The sequence below is a fragment of the Talpa occidentalis genome, unplaced genomic scaffold (genome assembly GCF_014898055.3).
Source record: "Talpa occidentalis isolate TD23 unplaced genomic scaffold, MPIMG_talOcc4v2.1 talOcc4.2, whole genome shotgun sequence".
Taxonomy (NCBI): domain Eukaryota; kingdom Metazoa; phylum Chordata; class Mammalia; order Eulipotyphla; family Talpidae; genus Talpa; species Talpa occidentalis.
The window spans coordinates 126,305,779-126,321,552 of NW_023602073.1; the positions used below are offsets into that span (position 1 = coordinate 126,305,779).

The 15,774-nt window shown below is 35.5% G+C and overlaps 1 protein-coding gene across 10 annotated transcripts in view; it reads left to right on the top strand.

Annotated features, from left to right (window-relative positions):
- Window positions 1–15,774, top strand: part of L3MBTL3 (L3MBTL histone methyl-lysine binding protein 3) — a 111,440-nt gene that overhangs the window by 55,665 nt on the left and 40,001 nt on the right. For all 10 annotated transcript variants that reach the window (XM_037520372.2, XM_054697819.1, XM_054697825.1 and 7 more), the window contains 4 exons: window positions 3,020–3,105; window positions 4,390–4,500; window positions 13,310–13,424; window positions 15,004–15,106. In XM_037520372.2, coding sequence (XP_037376269.1) covers window positions 3,020–3,105; window positions 4,390–4,500; window positions 13,310–13,424; window positions 15,004–15,106 — 415 coding nt within the window. The remainder of the gene's footprint in view (window positions 1–3,019; window positions 3,106–4,389; window positions 4,501–13,309; window positions 13,425–15,003; window positions 15,107–15,774) is intronic.

Here is a 15,774-nt window from a genome sequence, read left to right on the forward strand (position 1 = left end):
TCAGAGATCTGGTAGTATCCAGTGAATGAGTGAGTCAAGAAAAGATTCCTGGTTATGTCTTCAGGGCACTGGTTGGGTACTGGGATGGGGTGGTGCATGGCACTGTTGCTGGCTTCTTCTTTGATGCAAATAACTGAGTCATCTGTGTCCTTTCCTGGACTTTTATAATATGCTGTAAAAGGAAGTACAGAGTTTTTTTTTATATATTTTGAAAATATATAAAATCTCATGCTAACAAGCATCAAACCCACAACAGTATCACTGACTCTGCCTAAATATAGTTAAAATGGTGAATTCTATTAATGCATTTTTCAACCAAAAAAGAGAGTTCAAAAAACAACAACAAACTCTGCCAAGGATTGAGACTGCTTATTAAGTGAAGGCCTGTGATGATATTACCCTGCTTTTTGTCTCCCTGACAGAAAAACTTACCCTTTCTCTGGTCCCTTTCCTCCAAGAGCAGATTCCTGGCTGTATCTGTGCTCTCCTGTCTGAAAAGAAGGGATTCTAATTACCCAGTCTCCCTTAGGTGCTGCCCTTCCCACATCCCTGCTGCTTCGTAGTCCAGTCTCCTGAGCCAACCTCTGGCCACCTCATTTATCTGTCCTCTCTAAACATGTAGCCCTTTTCCTCCTCTTTTCTGAATTTAGTCTTCAAGTCTTTTAAAAATGATTTTTTTTTAATTTGTTACCCAAAGTATATATAAATACTTGCTTACTTTTTGAGAAAAAAAAAAGTTTAGGTAAAAATAGAGAAAACCACAGCTTTATCTCTAAATTGTTGATAGTTTTTCATTGTATCTTTCCAGAAAAGCCCTTTGCCTCTTTGTAGACACTTGCATGAATACACATCCAGTCGGTTTTAACATTACTTAAATTGTGTAAGAGATGTTCCTGAAAAATATGTTGTAAGAGATTATATGCATGGAGATATATTTGCATAGTGACTCTTTAAAATATTACAATTTTAAATGTACAGATGTGATGCAAGAATAGTACAGAGATCCATTCACATTTGTCAGTTCTACCCATGATGTCATTTATAGCAAAAGAATCAGGCTTTGCCCTTTAGTGTCACACTCCTCTCGTCTCCTCTTGTTAGGTTGCCTGCATCTTTCTTGACCTTATGGTGTTTGGGGATTACAGATCAGTCATTTTGTAGAATGTTCTTTAGTCAGAGTTTGCTTGGTGGTTCCTCATGATTAATCCCAGATTCTGCATTGTGGGCAGGAATATCACAGAAACAGTTCTTTGTTCTCATTGTATCCTCTCAGGTGGCATGTGATGTCAGTTTCTCTCGTTACTGTTTGATTTCCCCCAGCACTCTATCAAGATGGTGTTTGCCAGTCTCCTCCACCATTATAGTAATTTTTTTCTGTGTAATTAGCAAGCATTTGTTGGGCAATACTTTGAGATTGTAAATATCCTGTACCTCATCCCTGTGTCTTACTAGTTTTGACATATGTAGATATTTCTAGTATGAATTATTCTAACAGTTGCTAAATGCTAATTTTTCTTATTCTGTCATTCTTTGTACAATTTAGTTGATATTATTCTGGAAAGAATAGCTTTCTCATCGTCCCATTGGTTCAGTTTATTTACATCAGCATGAACCCATACATCACTGTTGTTATCAATGGGTTTTAACCTATTAATAGCATTACTTCTTTTCATATTCAAGTTTGGACATTGAGAGCCCTACTAAGCTGGTTTCTATGTCCTTTTCACATGTTGTGAGCATTTTTTGCAAACTTCCCACTTAATGGTACAGCTAGGCTTAGCTTGTACTTTGCCTGACCCTTTCCTGAAGTCAGCCATTTCTCCCAGGCTCTGTAGTTTTTAGCAATGATACTTAGACACAAAGAACTAGACACTAGATATATTTATTGCTACTGGGATCTCAGTGGACCTCAAAATTTATATTTACTTCTCTGTGTGTTTATACATATTGAAAACCATGAATTTATATCATCAATTTCAATTCATTCTAATTTTTCACCTTCCTTATTTATATCTCTCATTTCAGTTATTGAGACTCCTTGTTTCTATCATCTGCAATATATTTGCTAATCTTTTCAGTGCCATTTTTTTAAAGATTTATTTATTTATGTGTATAAAAGCTGGGGTACAGGCCAGAGGTGTGTGGGGTGAGAGGATTCACCAGAGACAGGGTGGGGAACAGAACAGGCAGATTGACTGAAACAAACTGCTAAGGAGAGCAGTGGGCAAGTCAGGAGAGGTCTGCTGTGCCATGTAGGTACCTCCCTGGCCAAGGATCGAACTTGTGCTGTGGAGGCTGCGGACACCTTCATAGGTTACCTCCTTGAACCACCAGGGAGACCCCTTGCGCCACCAGGGAGGCCCTTCAGTGCCCTTTAGATAGCTAGTTCCTGTCCTCTTAGAGGAAACAGAGGAGGTATAAGGAAAGAAGGATAGTTGTTTTTAGATGTACTAGCAATACTGTCCCATGATTTGTTTCCGCTTTTTCATTTTTTTTTATTTGTTTCAGCTTTTCTTTTTTTTATTTCACCTATGAGTTTGTATGTAAATCTGCTTCATTCTTGTAGCAAGTGCTTTTCACTTTATATGTACTCTACATTTTTTTTCACGTGTTTCTTTACTTAGTCATCATTTAACAAGCTTCACATTTACCAGTTTCACTTTTATAGACAATGTGAATTTGATAAATTTTCATAGATTAGTAGAAGTAAAATTCCTAGGTGCAAGGGTATCTTTGTATTTATGTGTTGTGTTGTAAGGATATCTATTCCTGAGGCTACAAATTACACATCTGCATATATATTAAGTTTCATCTAAAAGTTATAAATATTTCATGATCCAAATGAGAATAATTGCATTGTTACAAAATATTCTAAGTGTGTATAAGTTTAAGGTTATATGTGGTATGAACATAATTTCCTGAATTTAGCCAATATCAATTTTTATAGGTGTTTTTGTGGCTCTCACTGCCATTTCATTTAAAGAAGATATAATTTACTTTTTTTCTTCTTCTTTTTTAGGTTATCCAAATGTGAAACATTTTTCTTGGGATAAATACTTAGAGGAAACCAATTCTTTACCTGCTCCTGCAAGAGCTTTCAAAGTGGTGAGATATGTATTTCATGCTATTACTTTGTGTTGATGATACTGATCACTCATTGAACTTTAAACACAGAAGGAGATATTACTGGTGAAATTGTAATTAAAAAATTTTCATCTCAAGCAACTGTATAATTTATATTTTCCAATGAATTTAAAGAAAGATGTATTTAGTAGTTAAAGTAGTAACATTTCTATAGATGATTCTTCTGTGTATAAATTGCTAGGATTTTTAATGATGAAGTTAACTAGTAGGTAATGGCCCAAATATAAAAGAAAAGAATATCAAAAAATTTTGAGAGATAAATTATTGTATTGTAAATTATTGTGAAGAAAATCTATCAAAGAATGTATATGATCCCATTTTATAATAAATTTAAGATTTTAAAATAATAATGAGGGCTACGTCATTTTTATGATTTTTTTATCTGATTCTCTAACTTAGGTTAGTACATTGAAGAGCTGCATTACACATTGATTTGAAGTGAATTAAAATTACAATAAGATCGACTACATGCCTTGTGTCACATTGTTATGAAAGGAAAAACTAAAATTTCTCCCTTTAGGGGCCTTTCATTGATTTTACTGTGTACTTTACAGAACTGTCACACTTAATTTTCAGTTACACTTTCATTATGCTCATCTTGCAGAAGAGGGTCATGAAAGCTCAGAAAATTTAAGTAATTTGCCTAATATACCAGTCAGTTCGCTTGCTACTGCCTGTAACTTTTTCAGAGGTTTGAAGGCTTCCACTGTATACTAAGGTGTAGGTAGCTGTAGGTCTCATTTTTATTTTTGTTTTTCCTAGAATGAGTCCATTTTCATGTTTTGATTGCCAGTTTTCTTCTTTAAAAGACATTTTCTGCTCTTTTGGTCTCATTACCACTACTACCCTTTGTCTCATCTCTACCACTTAGTGTTCTCTCTTTTAAAAATAATGTTCATGCTTCTAGAACTTTGCCCAGATACCTTCAAATAATGAGAAAAAAGTCTTGTTGTCCTATGACTAGTCATATAACCATAATATTTTGAATTTCATCTGAAGATCTTTTGCTTCCTGTTTGCTCCTGTAACTAGTTCCTGGGGCTGTTTCTGTTGCGTGTGGGGTTGGTGGTATGATTTGTGATTGTGTTTTTTGACAGGGAGGATGAGATCCAAAGCCACACTGGGAACTTGAAAGTTTGAAAGACTGGTTCTCAGGCTCATCAATTTTTATAATTCTGTCTGTGAGACATAGAACCCACCTTTTCTTCCTCTAAATACTAAGGTATATTTTTTTCTGTTATGGCAGAAACCTCCACATGGATTCCAGAAAAAAATGAAGCTTGAAGTTATAGACAAAAGAAACCCCATGTTTATTAGAGTAGCAACAGTTGCAGACACAGATGATCACCGAATAAAAGTAAGTATTCTCTGTTGTGGTTTTGTCTTGGTTTTTTGTTGGAAGACCTCTTGGATGCGTTAAATTTTATGAAGTCCTATAATTAAATTAGTAAAATCATCCTCATGTGCAAATTAAATGACTGTATATATTTGTTAGTCATTATTTGTTTTTTTTCCTTTTCTCTAATGAACAAGTTTTCTCTTTAATTATGACAGACTTTTAATGTCATATCTTTCTCTATAAACATACACTCAAAATATTAAGTTAGTCATAATTAAAGAGAAAACTTCTTACATAGATAATAGTTCTTCTGATATAATGCCCCATCCTCCAATAGATACTCTTTTGTGGAAAATGGAAAGCTAGTTCTTTTTTTAATTGAAGGCTGGTATTTTTTAATGGGGTATGTTAGAAGATATCCTGCTTTTTGATGTAGGACAAATGAAGAGAAATAATACAAGTAAAATCAGATTTTATTTGAAGTTGGATTAATAAAAGTCAGGTACCCTTCATAAAGCGAGCAAATATTCAGGAAGATGGGTTCAATTTGTTATATCCAAACATGATAAAGTGAAGTGTAGTCACACTTCCAGGTGATAAGCCAGAAGGTCTTGTCTGTTTCTAGCTTCAGCATAACTTCACTTTCAAATGAGAACAATGCATGTTCTACTTCCATAGGATCATTTAAAATTTCTACTAGGGATAATAATGGTCACAACAGCAGCAAGACATTAGATTTATATGGTGTTTTATAGGGTAGCAGCGGTCTCTTATTATTTGACATTTGTGGTGGTAACAGTGTGGGAGACATATAGTTAATGAAGCTGAAGCTCAGAAAGATTGATTGAGTTATTTATTAATTACAGGCAGTGGCAGAGCTTGGTCACAGCCCTAAGCTATACAAGTGCAAGCTTACGCTGTTCTGTAAAAAAAGTTTGTAGCATGAAGAACCTGGTATTCAATAAAATAGAAATTAAATATTTAAGTTACTATTTTTAAGATTTTATAAGTATGTATCATCTCAGAAAATTTTGTAAATAATAGAAGGCCTCAGTAACTGTTTTTTAAGTGCCTTATCCTATTAAATGTCCTTTTAATTATGTAATAATTGAATTAGATAATAATATAAGTCATAAACAGTATTTTTTGCTAGAAATATTTTTTAAGTAATCTGATCTAGAAATCAAGGAAGTATAGACTTAAGCAAGACATTAATCAGATTAGTGAGAATTAAAAAAAAATACTTGTTTTGGTTTAAGTGCATGAAAGTTTTTTTCATATATAGCAGCTAGGCATATAAACTGTCTCAGCCGTTTCTGAAAAGCGTTTTGCAGATAGACATCAAAGGTCTTGGAATGTAGCTTACTCTTAAATTCAAGAATTGCAGTCTTAGGAATTTATGTTAAGGGACTAACGAAAGGGAATATGCAAAGATATAAGCTGTACAAAAGTACAGCAGTGCTGTTTTTATTGGGAACACCCAAAATGGAAGATGGGTAAAATAAATTACTGTGTATCTATATGATCTTAAAACTAAACCTTTTAGAAGAATATTTAATATTGGTAAGTGAAAGATTCAGGACTGACAGTTATGTTGTCTGGTAGTGGAATAAATGCTTGAGCAGTTACGGAAAACAGCATAGCAAAATAACGGTGGAGCCTCTCTGAGGGTACAAGAGGAGTAAAGATCTAGACCTTTCTTTTATTCATCAGGTTTTAGAAACATATATTAATTCTTTACTAAAAAAATTTAGTTTCTGACTTTATATTTGAGAAAATTTTATCCAAGAGAGGTTAAGTACTCTGATGTGAATGATTCAGTTAGTTAATGGAAAAAGTTTAGACTAGAATCCAGCTATTCTTGCTTCTAGCTGAATTCTCTTTCCATTGGAAGATCTTGCTCAATCTTCTAACATCCCCCACAGAGCCTGCTATGAGGTGTATAATTGACAATCACCTTTTCATAGTCACTGGAATGTATCCACAGCTCAAGGTAAAGCACTGAACAGATACCTGTGTGTTTATGAAGTCATCAAATGTCAGTGAAAGGGTGACGGTGACCCAGTTTCAGGATTCGTCAGAGACTTCTCTGAATATAAAAAACTTTCAGCAGTACAAGTTTTTTTTGAATAAATTGGAGATGCCCTAGCCAGCATGCTTATTTTTCTTTTTCAGGAAGATTGAAGAGAAAAATAGATTAATTGATTAATGTAGCTTAGTATTTCAAGTTTCTTGGATAAAATCAAATCTAAGTTAAATAAATCAACTTTTTAAGTTGAATAATATATAGTTTACAGTTTTAGCTACAGCAGTTAAAAACTTGAAAACTTCTGTATATTTCATCAACTGCTGTTGAAGAAAAATGACCAGCATTTTTGCTAAAATCTATGGGACAATTAGGACCTTTCCAATTCCACCCATCCCTCCTCATCCAAGTCTGGCTCCCCACTGGCAAGAACTTTCCGCTCTGTTAGCTGTTGCTTATAACTCTGAGCTCCAATTTTCTAGAATTCTGCTATTTCTCAATCCATCAATTTTAAATATATTTTATTTCCTCCCTGTTGTGGTAGTTAAGGATTTAGATCTTTTTAAAAAAAAAAAAAGATTTATTTATGCACACACGAACTGGGTCACAGGCCCAAGGTGCAGGGGATGGGAGGATTCACCAGAGATAGAGTGGGAAACAGAACAGGTGGATCTACTGAAATACACTGCTGAGGGGAGCAGCGGGCGAGGCAGGAGAGGTCTGCTGTGCCATGTGGGTCACCTCCCCGGCTGGGGGTCGAACTCATACTGCAGATAACTTCATAGTGCGATGCTTAACCCCTTGAGCCACCAGGGAGGGCCCTGGGATTTAGATCTTATCATGCTTCTCTTCTCCTTATCCTTTCAATACTTATTTCACACTGTTATGCCTTTTTTGTTCTTTCCTGTTCATGTTAGGGTGCATAAATCAATCTGGTTCACTGCTGGGCACAGTAGCTCCCCTTTTTTAAATGATATTTTTTCCCCTGAAGTTAATGATTTTTGTATTTTGTTTCTTTTTAGCCTGTTTCTTCCTTTCTTTGCATTTTGATTTTTAAATTTTCTTTGTTCTTAACTAGATTTTAGCAAACGCTCCGATGAATCTGAATCTGACATGTCTTTTGTTCCAAAGCGCAGGTGTATTTTTAAATTCTCTATCTGTATCTTTTTTCCCCCTTGAACTTTTCTCCACAGCATTTGACAACTACCTATTCTAATGTGGTGGTTGTTTCCAAGCCCTGTACAGGGCTTTCATTTTGAGGCTTCTTTGCTGACAGACTAGGTTGTATTTCATTTTTCCTGAATCTCATATTTTTAGAGTGTCCCCTTACCTTGCTGAAACACGTCCTTCATAACTTTCTAAGAAAGGGTGTGAGAGAAGCGTATTTTGACTCCTTGCATGTCTAACAATGTCAGTATATTAGTTTTATGTTTGATTCATGTGGTGAGTGGGCGTGGAATTCTGGGTAGACGGCCTTTTCCCCTCCGAAATGAAAAGCATTGCTCTGCTGCCCTCTCACGTGGGATGTTGTTTTTTAAGACTTTGAAGAACATTGTGATTCTTTACTCTGGTTGATCTGCATTCTCTCCCTAGATGCTCTTAACACCCTCTGTCCTTCATGCTCTTATGGTTTGTGGTAATGTGTCTGTTTATCAGGCAAGTACTCATGCTTTTTCACTGTGCAGTTTCATGTCCTTTAGTTTTTAGAAATGTTCTTGTGTTACTGTTTTGATGACTTCCCCCTTCTCTCTTCTCTTTCTCAATGTCCTGCTCCTCTGCTATTAAAACCTCTTAGATTGATCTCCTGATTTTCTTATATTTTCTCTCTCCTTGTGCTTTTCTTATTTTTAAATTCTACTTGTTTAGAGACATCTACTCTCTTTTCCAGATGTTAGGTTGCATTTTATTTAGAGGTATGATATTTTCTTTTTCAGGATTTTTTTCCTCATTTTCCCATCCACCACCCCCTTTTAAAATAATGCTCTCTTTTTTTTCCTGAAACAATATGGTTTCTTAGCTAAGGATCATAGTGATATTTTTTCTTCTGTTCCCTACTTATTTCCTCTAACTCTCTTTTTTACTTAATTTGACCTCTTCATATTGCAGGCTTACTTCAAATTTCATGTTCTTACTTGGCTGTTCACATTAAAAAGGCACTTGAAATTAGGTATTTTGCATAACTGGGATTTATTGACTCATAGGCAAAGAACCAGCTTTTTCACAGTGGAGATCCCCATTTGTAAGCATCTGGAGCCTTTCAATTTCTGCCAGTTTCCTCCCTAAGGAAGGCCAGCCTGGCTGTGAGATGAGCAAAGGACTGGGTGAGAGCATGCAGACTCTTGCCTAGCCCCATACTTTCCATCCATCCCATCTCCACATCATTATTTTTTAAAGATTTATTTATTTTTTATACAAGAACCGGGGTACAGGCCAGATGTGTGGGAGGGTGAGAGGATTCACCAGAGACAAAGCAGGGTGCAGAACTGGCAGACTGACAATACACTGCTGAGGGGAGCAGCGGGGGAGACAGGAGAGGTCTGCTGTGCCACGTGGGATTCTCACCGACTGGCCGGCTGGCTGGCATCGAGCCTGCACTGCAAAGGCTGCAGACAGCTTCATGGTGTGGTGCTCAACCACCTGCGCCACCAGGGAGGCCCTCCACATCACTTTTATCTGACATGCATCGCCTCTATGATTATATTTCTTTAGAAAGTGAGCTCTACTCTTTTGAAACATTGATGAATGGGCAGTTGCTTTGGTGAGTGGGGTGGGGAGCTAACCAATTCACACTTGGGCTTTGAGCCAATCCTGACATTATTCAGACCCTACCTGCTCCTCTACAAGGAGTCATTGGGATCTGCAGGCTAAACTATCAATAATCGGCACTGATGTCCCTGCACTCCCTTTCTGGGCACCTAGGCTCCAGCCCACCCACTCTCTCCAGGAGATTAACATTCCTTCACCTGCTTTTGTCCTTCACACACAACAGTGTCACTTTTTTTTTTTTTAAGATGGATTTATTTATGCATACAAGAACTGGGGTGTAAGCCAGAGGTGCGGGGGTTGGGATGGTGGTGGTGGTGAGAAGATTCACCAGAGACAGAGTGGGGAGCAGAACAGGTATTTCTATTGAAATACACTGCTGAGGGGAGCAGCAAGTGAGACAGGAGGGGACCGCTCTGCCATGTGGTTGCTCCCTGGCTGGAATCAAACTTGTGCTGCAGTGGCTGGTGATAGCTTGATTAGTGCTGTCTTTTACCCCGCACCACCAGGGAGGCCCAAAAGTGTTACTTCTTACCTGTCAGCCACTTTCCTTTTCTGTGACCTTACAGGTTTATACCTTTTCAGACATAGCTTTTAATTTCAGAAGCCTGTGAAAATGAGCATCTGAGTCTGAAATGTGTTTTACTAAATTGACTTTCACATGAGCCGATAATCAACCAAATCATTTCTTTAAATACTTAGTGTGCTTTCTGAAAATATTATCTGTCCCAATCTTGAAATTGTCAATGAAGTGCTTTATAAATGATCCAGATGATACATATAGGTGAAAATGTATCCATCTTCCTAAATTATAATTTAAAAAATGTATAAATCACCCACACTATTTGATCCACATCGCCTACTTCTGTAGAATTTTAGTTAAATTTACCTGCATTGCTGAATTGCTGTTACATATAATTGTACTTACAGTGAATTTGATTATTATACATACTTTTGTATGTCTTTTGTCTTTGTCAAATTTTTAAATATTTCTTATTTTACGTTGTATACTGATGTTGACCTTTTTAGAAATTTGATTTCATTTCAAAGTATTACTCAAAAGAGTAAAACATCACTTAACATTGCCAGAGTGATTTTTTTGTTTGTTTAAAAAAATGTAATTAAAATTACATTTTAAGATGTAATTTAAAAAATGTTTTGTAAAAGTTACAAAAGGTGAACTGAACTATAATAAAGTTACTTCATTGGGCTTCTAGAGTAAGACTATTGATTAGAGTTAATAGTAATTTTCACAAATATTACTAATTTTACTTCATTCAGCTTTCTAAAATGCATTTGCAACTTACCAAGAAAATTTTATCAGTACCTATGGTCATAATATATAATGTAAATTTTATCTATGAAGTTAAACTTAAAATTTCAGATTTCTTAGCATCTTGGTTTGTAGGAGGTATTAAATTTATCTACAGTATCTAAATTATTCTGGATAAATAACTTTTTTTTGCCAAACTGAGTTGTCAGTTTTGAAGGAAACTAGGGAAAAATATGGTATAACCAGGTATACTAGCTCCAACAGGAGCATTTTTATAAGTGAGGAAAAAGTCAAGATTGTTGGAAACTCTATTGCTGTACTGTAATCACTACTTAAATCATTGGGTCTCAATTCTGAGTTCACACAGTTACCTGGAGGTTTAGTGATACAGCCATAGAGTCCAAGCCAGACATATGGATCCAGGACCTGTGTGCACTCCTTTGTTTTTCTCCTTTTCAGTATTCATGGTTGATGCTGGTGAGTGGTCAGTGCCTAACAGAGAACATTGGGTTTGTTTACTGTTGGAAGATAGCCAAATTTTATAAAATTCACTTGTTTATCTACAAGTATAGCAAGAGTTATGTGAACATTCATTCCAATGGAATTTAGGAATAGCAGTATCAGAAAATGGAGTTTCATGTTTCTAGCAAAATTAAGTAATCACTTGATCAAATGAAAATCCTTAAAACTTATTACAACACTTCATCATTTAATAGTGATATTGAGAACATATATTGTTATTTTCAGAAAACATGAGAGTTTATATATATATGTATTAGAATATCATCCTCAATGTCATTTGAATACTTTTGATCAGAGCAAAGGAGAAGGTTGTTTTGAGCTAAAGAATTTTCTCAAGGTGCTGCTTTTGAATTCAGTGTGTATGAATGATTAACTTTTATTTTGAATTATTGAATTTTACGCCTCCTAAGGAGCTGTGTGATCTCTTCTTTTAGATAATATCCATGATTTCTTCCAACTATAGAATTCTGCCACTTTTGAATCTAGCTTTAATTAATTTCCAAGGTTGAGAAAGTGAATTCATTGCAAAGGACATTATTTGAACCCACACATGTCCTTTAACAACTCAATACCATAATTTATTTAACCAGCCTCTTGATGATGGATCCTTTGCTTGTTTCCTGCTATAAACAGTGAGTTGAGTATTGGGATCATCAAGTCAAAGTGATCTATTTTAAGTGTTGATTGTTATTGCCAAAGAACATTCTAGAAATATCTCACTAATTAATTCTGTCAACGACCTATGAGAACATCCATTAAGTCTCATACCAGCTCTCAGAATCTCCAAAATGCAGCATTTTTGGAAGGTTGAAATGGCATCTTGTGGTTGTAATTTGTAGTTTTTAGTTACAAGTGAAATTATCTTTTCATATGTTTATTGATTGCTTAGATTTCTTATTTCAGAGTTATTTGTAACTATTTCCACTTTTTAAAAAAACAATTTATGCATACAAGAACTGGGGTATACGCCAGAAGTTTGGGGGGTGGTGAGAGGATTCACCAGAGAGAGTGGGGCGCAAAACAGGCAGATATACTGAAATACACTGCTGAGGGGAGCAGCAGATGTGACAGGAGAGGTCTGCTGCACCATGTGGGTTGTTCCCTGGCCGGCTGGGGATCAAACTCGTGCTGCGGTGGTTGGCGTTGGCTTGATAGCGCTGTCTTTAACCCCTGCGCCACCCGGGAGGCATATCATTTCTACCTTTCTTTTGAGTATTTATATTTTTATATTGCTGTGTATTATTTTTATGAATATGGAATAAAGTGCCATGTCACACATGAAAATGTGTGAGGGGTTTTTTTTGTTGTTGTTATTTTCTTTTTTTGGCTCCTGGTAGTCTTCCAGCTTGCTTATATTACTGTTTATATTCTGAAGTTTTCAATTTCTGTGTAGTCAAATTGATCCATCTTTCATAGCTTTTGAGTTTGGTGTCTTGCTTACAAAGGCTATCCCACTTGAAATTACAATTACATTCATTTATGCATTCTTGAACTTCTATTTTTCCGTTTTTAATGTTTGAATTCTTTACCCATATGGTATCTATTGTCTTATAAGGAATAAAATATCCATCGACATTAAAAAGGAAATCTTACTGGCAAAGTTGCTTTAGGAGTAAAAAATATGTAGCATTTCAGTAGATCCTTTCATTCTCAGAGAAAAAAGATATGTGCAATTTAAAACACCATTGTATAAAACTTCTTTGAGAAATATTGTGATTATTTACAAGAGAAATAAGATACCTAACAAATGCATTTAATCAAGAGTTATTTTCTCCATTGCATGTATTTCTAATAGGGCATTTTAATAACCCTGTGTTTTGGCAGAGTTCTAAGAGATGACATTTATATGAAAGGTCTCCCTACCTCATCTTTCTCCCCTCCTGAGCTCCCTTCCTTGACTTATTCATTACTTTAGTAATTTTATTGTGTGTTTGATGTCATTCATTTCAAGATGCTATGTATTCAAGTTGCTGATAATGTTGGGGGATGTACATAATATATCTGTAGAATTGTTGTCTAAAATACATCTTTGAAAAGACATTTTAATCATTAGGAATATGTTGAAAGCATTTCAGAAGTGCTTTTATTCTCATTCTGTGAATGAAGGAATTTGAACCACTGAAATAATTTATTTGGTATTGAACCTATTTAAGTGAGAAGAGAATGAAAATAGTTGCTGTGGGCAGAACGTTCACTGAAGGGATTTTTTTAGATGTGATTATTAATTTCTCTCTGTTCTCCAGGTTCACTTTGACGGTTGGAATAGTTGCTATGATTACTGGATAGATGCAGATTCTCCTGATATTCACCCTGTGGGTTGGTGTTCAAAAACCGGGCATCCCCTTCAGCCTCCTTTGAGTAAGAGATGCAAAGATTATAAGCATTCACATTATCTTGTGTAGCATGCTTAATATTTTCTTTGCCCCATTCTTCTCTTTCTGCCTCTTCTCTACTATGCACTTCTTATCTATGCAGTCTTTCTTTCTTTTACTACATTTTTAATTACTTGGTGGTCAAAATATAGAAAAAAATTGATGTCTGTAAAATTGAAGTGTGTATGGACTTTATTTTTGCTTTTATATAGAAGAAATCATCATCGTTTAAAATTAGTACTGAATTTTTGCATTTGAAATTTTACTCTGACTACCACAATATATCAGTGTCAGTGTTCTCATTGTGATTTAATACTATAATTTTGCAAAAAAAAACACAAAAAAACAAAAAAAAACCTCCATTGGGATAAGCTGGGCAAAGGGTACAAGGGATCTCCCTCTGTATTATTACTTACAACTGCTTATGAATCTATAATAATCTCAATAAAAATTTCAGCTAAATTAAATTTTTTCAAAAGGTACCCTGAGAACTTGACTTACCATATTTCAATGTTGAAGGAGAATTAATACATTACAGAAAAACATGTAAGGAATACAATGAATTATTGTTGTTGTTGTTTTGTTTTTTTTTTTTTTTTGTGGGACCCTCGCCAGTGGCCAGGGATTGAACTGGCGCTGCAGAGGCCACGGGCAGCCTCGCAACCCAGTGCTCAACTGCTGTGCCACCAGGGGAGGCCCTCTTGTTATTTTTTTAATTAACATATCCTCCCCATCTAGTTGATTCGGTTTCTGGATGCCACATTACAAGTAGATAAGGACACAAAAATGCAGAAATCACATTACAGTATATTTAAAATAGGGAAACATGGAAATAAATATTGGTTAATTAAGTTATGGTACACTCATACTGCAGATATTATGTAGCAACCATTAAAATATTTTGAGGTACAAAGATTTTTAAGACATGTAGAGAATAGAGCAGGTTTCACATATCTGTGCATCCTTTTCAGGATGCATATGTATATACACATGCATGTGTATATTCAACCGAAAGTATGTGTCAAATGCTGAAAAACATCTAGGAGGATACACATTAATGTAAATGGTGGGGAGGAGCAGGTGTAACATGTGGTGAGAATCGAGTGGGATCCTTAACTGTTCTGCTTCCCAGTGTCCTGTTTGACATTCTTACAGTATCAGGTGTTCACTTATTCATTGTTATTTACTTGAAAAAAAAAAAAAACTGTTAAGAATTGTATTATTAAGATTTAGGTAGCTGGATGTTGTTATATTTGGAAGAGAATTAGGTCAAAGTTTACCCATTTCACTATTGAAAAAGAACAATAGTAAAAAGACATAGGGGAAAACCTTTAGAAGTAGAGACTTACATTATTTTAAATTTTCACAGGATCTGCTTTTTCTGTTTATATCTGTTGATTCAAAAATTGAATTTTTAGGAACTTATGCTAGATGTTCAACTCATTCATATATATATATATGTATATATATATATGTGAATATATATAGACACTCACAGACTTCTGGTTAACTCTTTGCCCCTCTGTTGTGTATTTTGTTAATCTGATTGTTTTGCTTTTTTATAGATCCCTTAGAATTGATGGAAGCATCAGAACATGGTGGATGCTCAACCCCAGGGTGTAAAGGGGTTGGCCATTTTAAGAGAGCCAGGCATTTGGGCCCTCACAGGTAAGTGGTCCTACCACTCACATGAGTCAAATAGAGGGGCCTGTTCAATCAAATATGTGGAAAATGCTGATTTCCATGTACTGTACATCCTCAAATAATGTTATTTCATTCAGTGTCATTTAATTTTAATGACAATGAGGGAAAAAAAATCAGTTCCTGACCAGGGGCTACATCTGTGTGGAGTTTGTATATTCTTCCCGTGTCTTCTGGGTTTTCTTGCGAAAGTCTGGCTCCCTTCCACATCCCAAAGGTGAGCATGTTAGGTTCGCTGGTGTGCCTACATGTCCCAGCTGAATGAGTGTGGTTGAGTGTGATCGTGCCCTGCATTCTGCATGGACCCCGACCTTGTAACCTGAGCCACTGGGATCGACTTTAGCCATCCACAATCTAAGCTGGACTAAGTGGGATGAAATACAGAATTATTGTTTACAATTGGATGTGTTGTAGATGCGTTGGTCGTTCTTTATTTAGAAGTTTGGTGATTTTTTTCTGACCAGAAATGTGCCTTAAGAACTTAACTCTTGTTTATATAAATTAGCCTTTGACACAATTGTTTTGTTTTGCTAAAAATGGCAGTTTCCAAGAGCCTATTAGTGATATCAAGTGAGGACTTACTGTGTACTAAGTGGATGTGAACTGATTTTAAATTCACCATGGTTATCATGGTG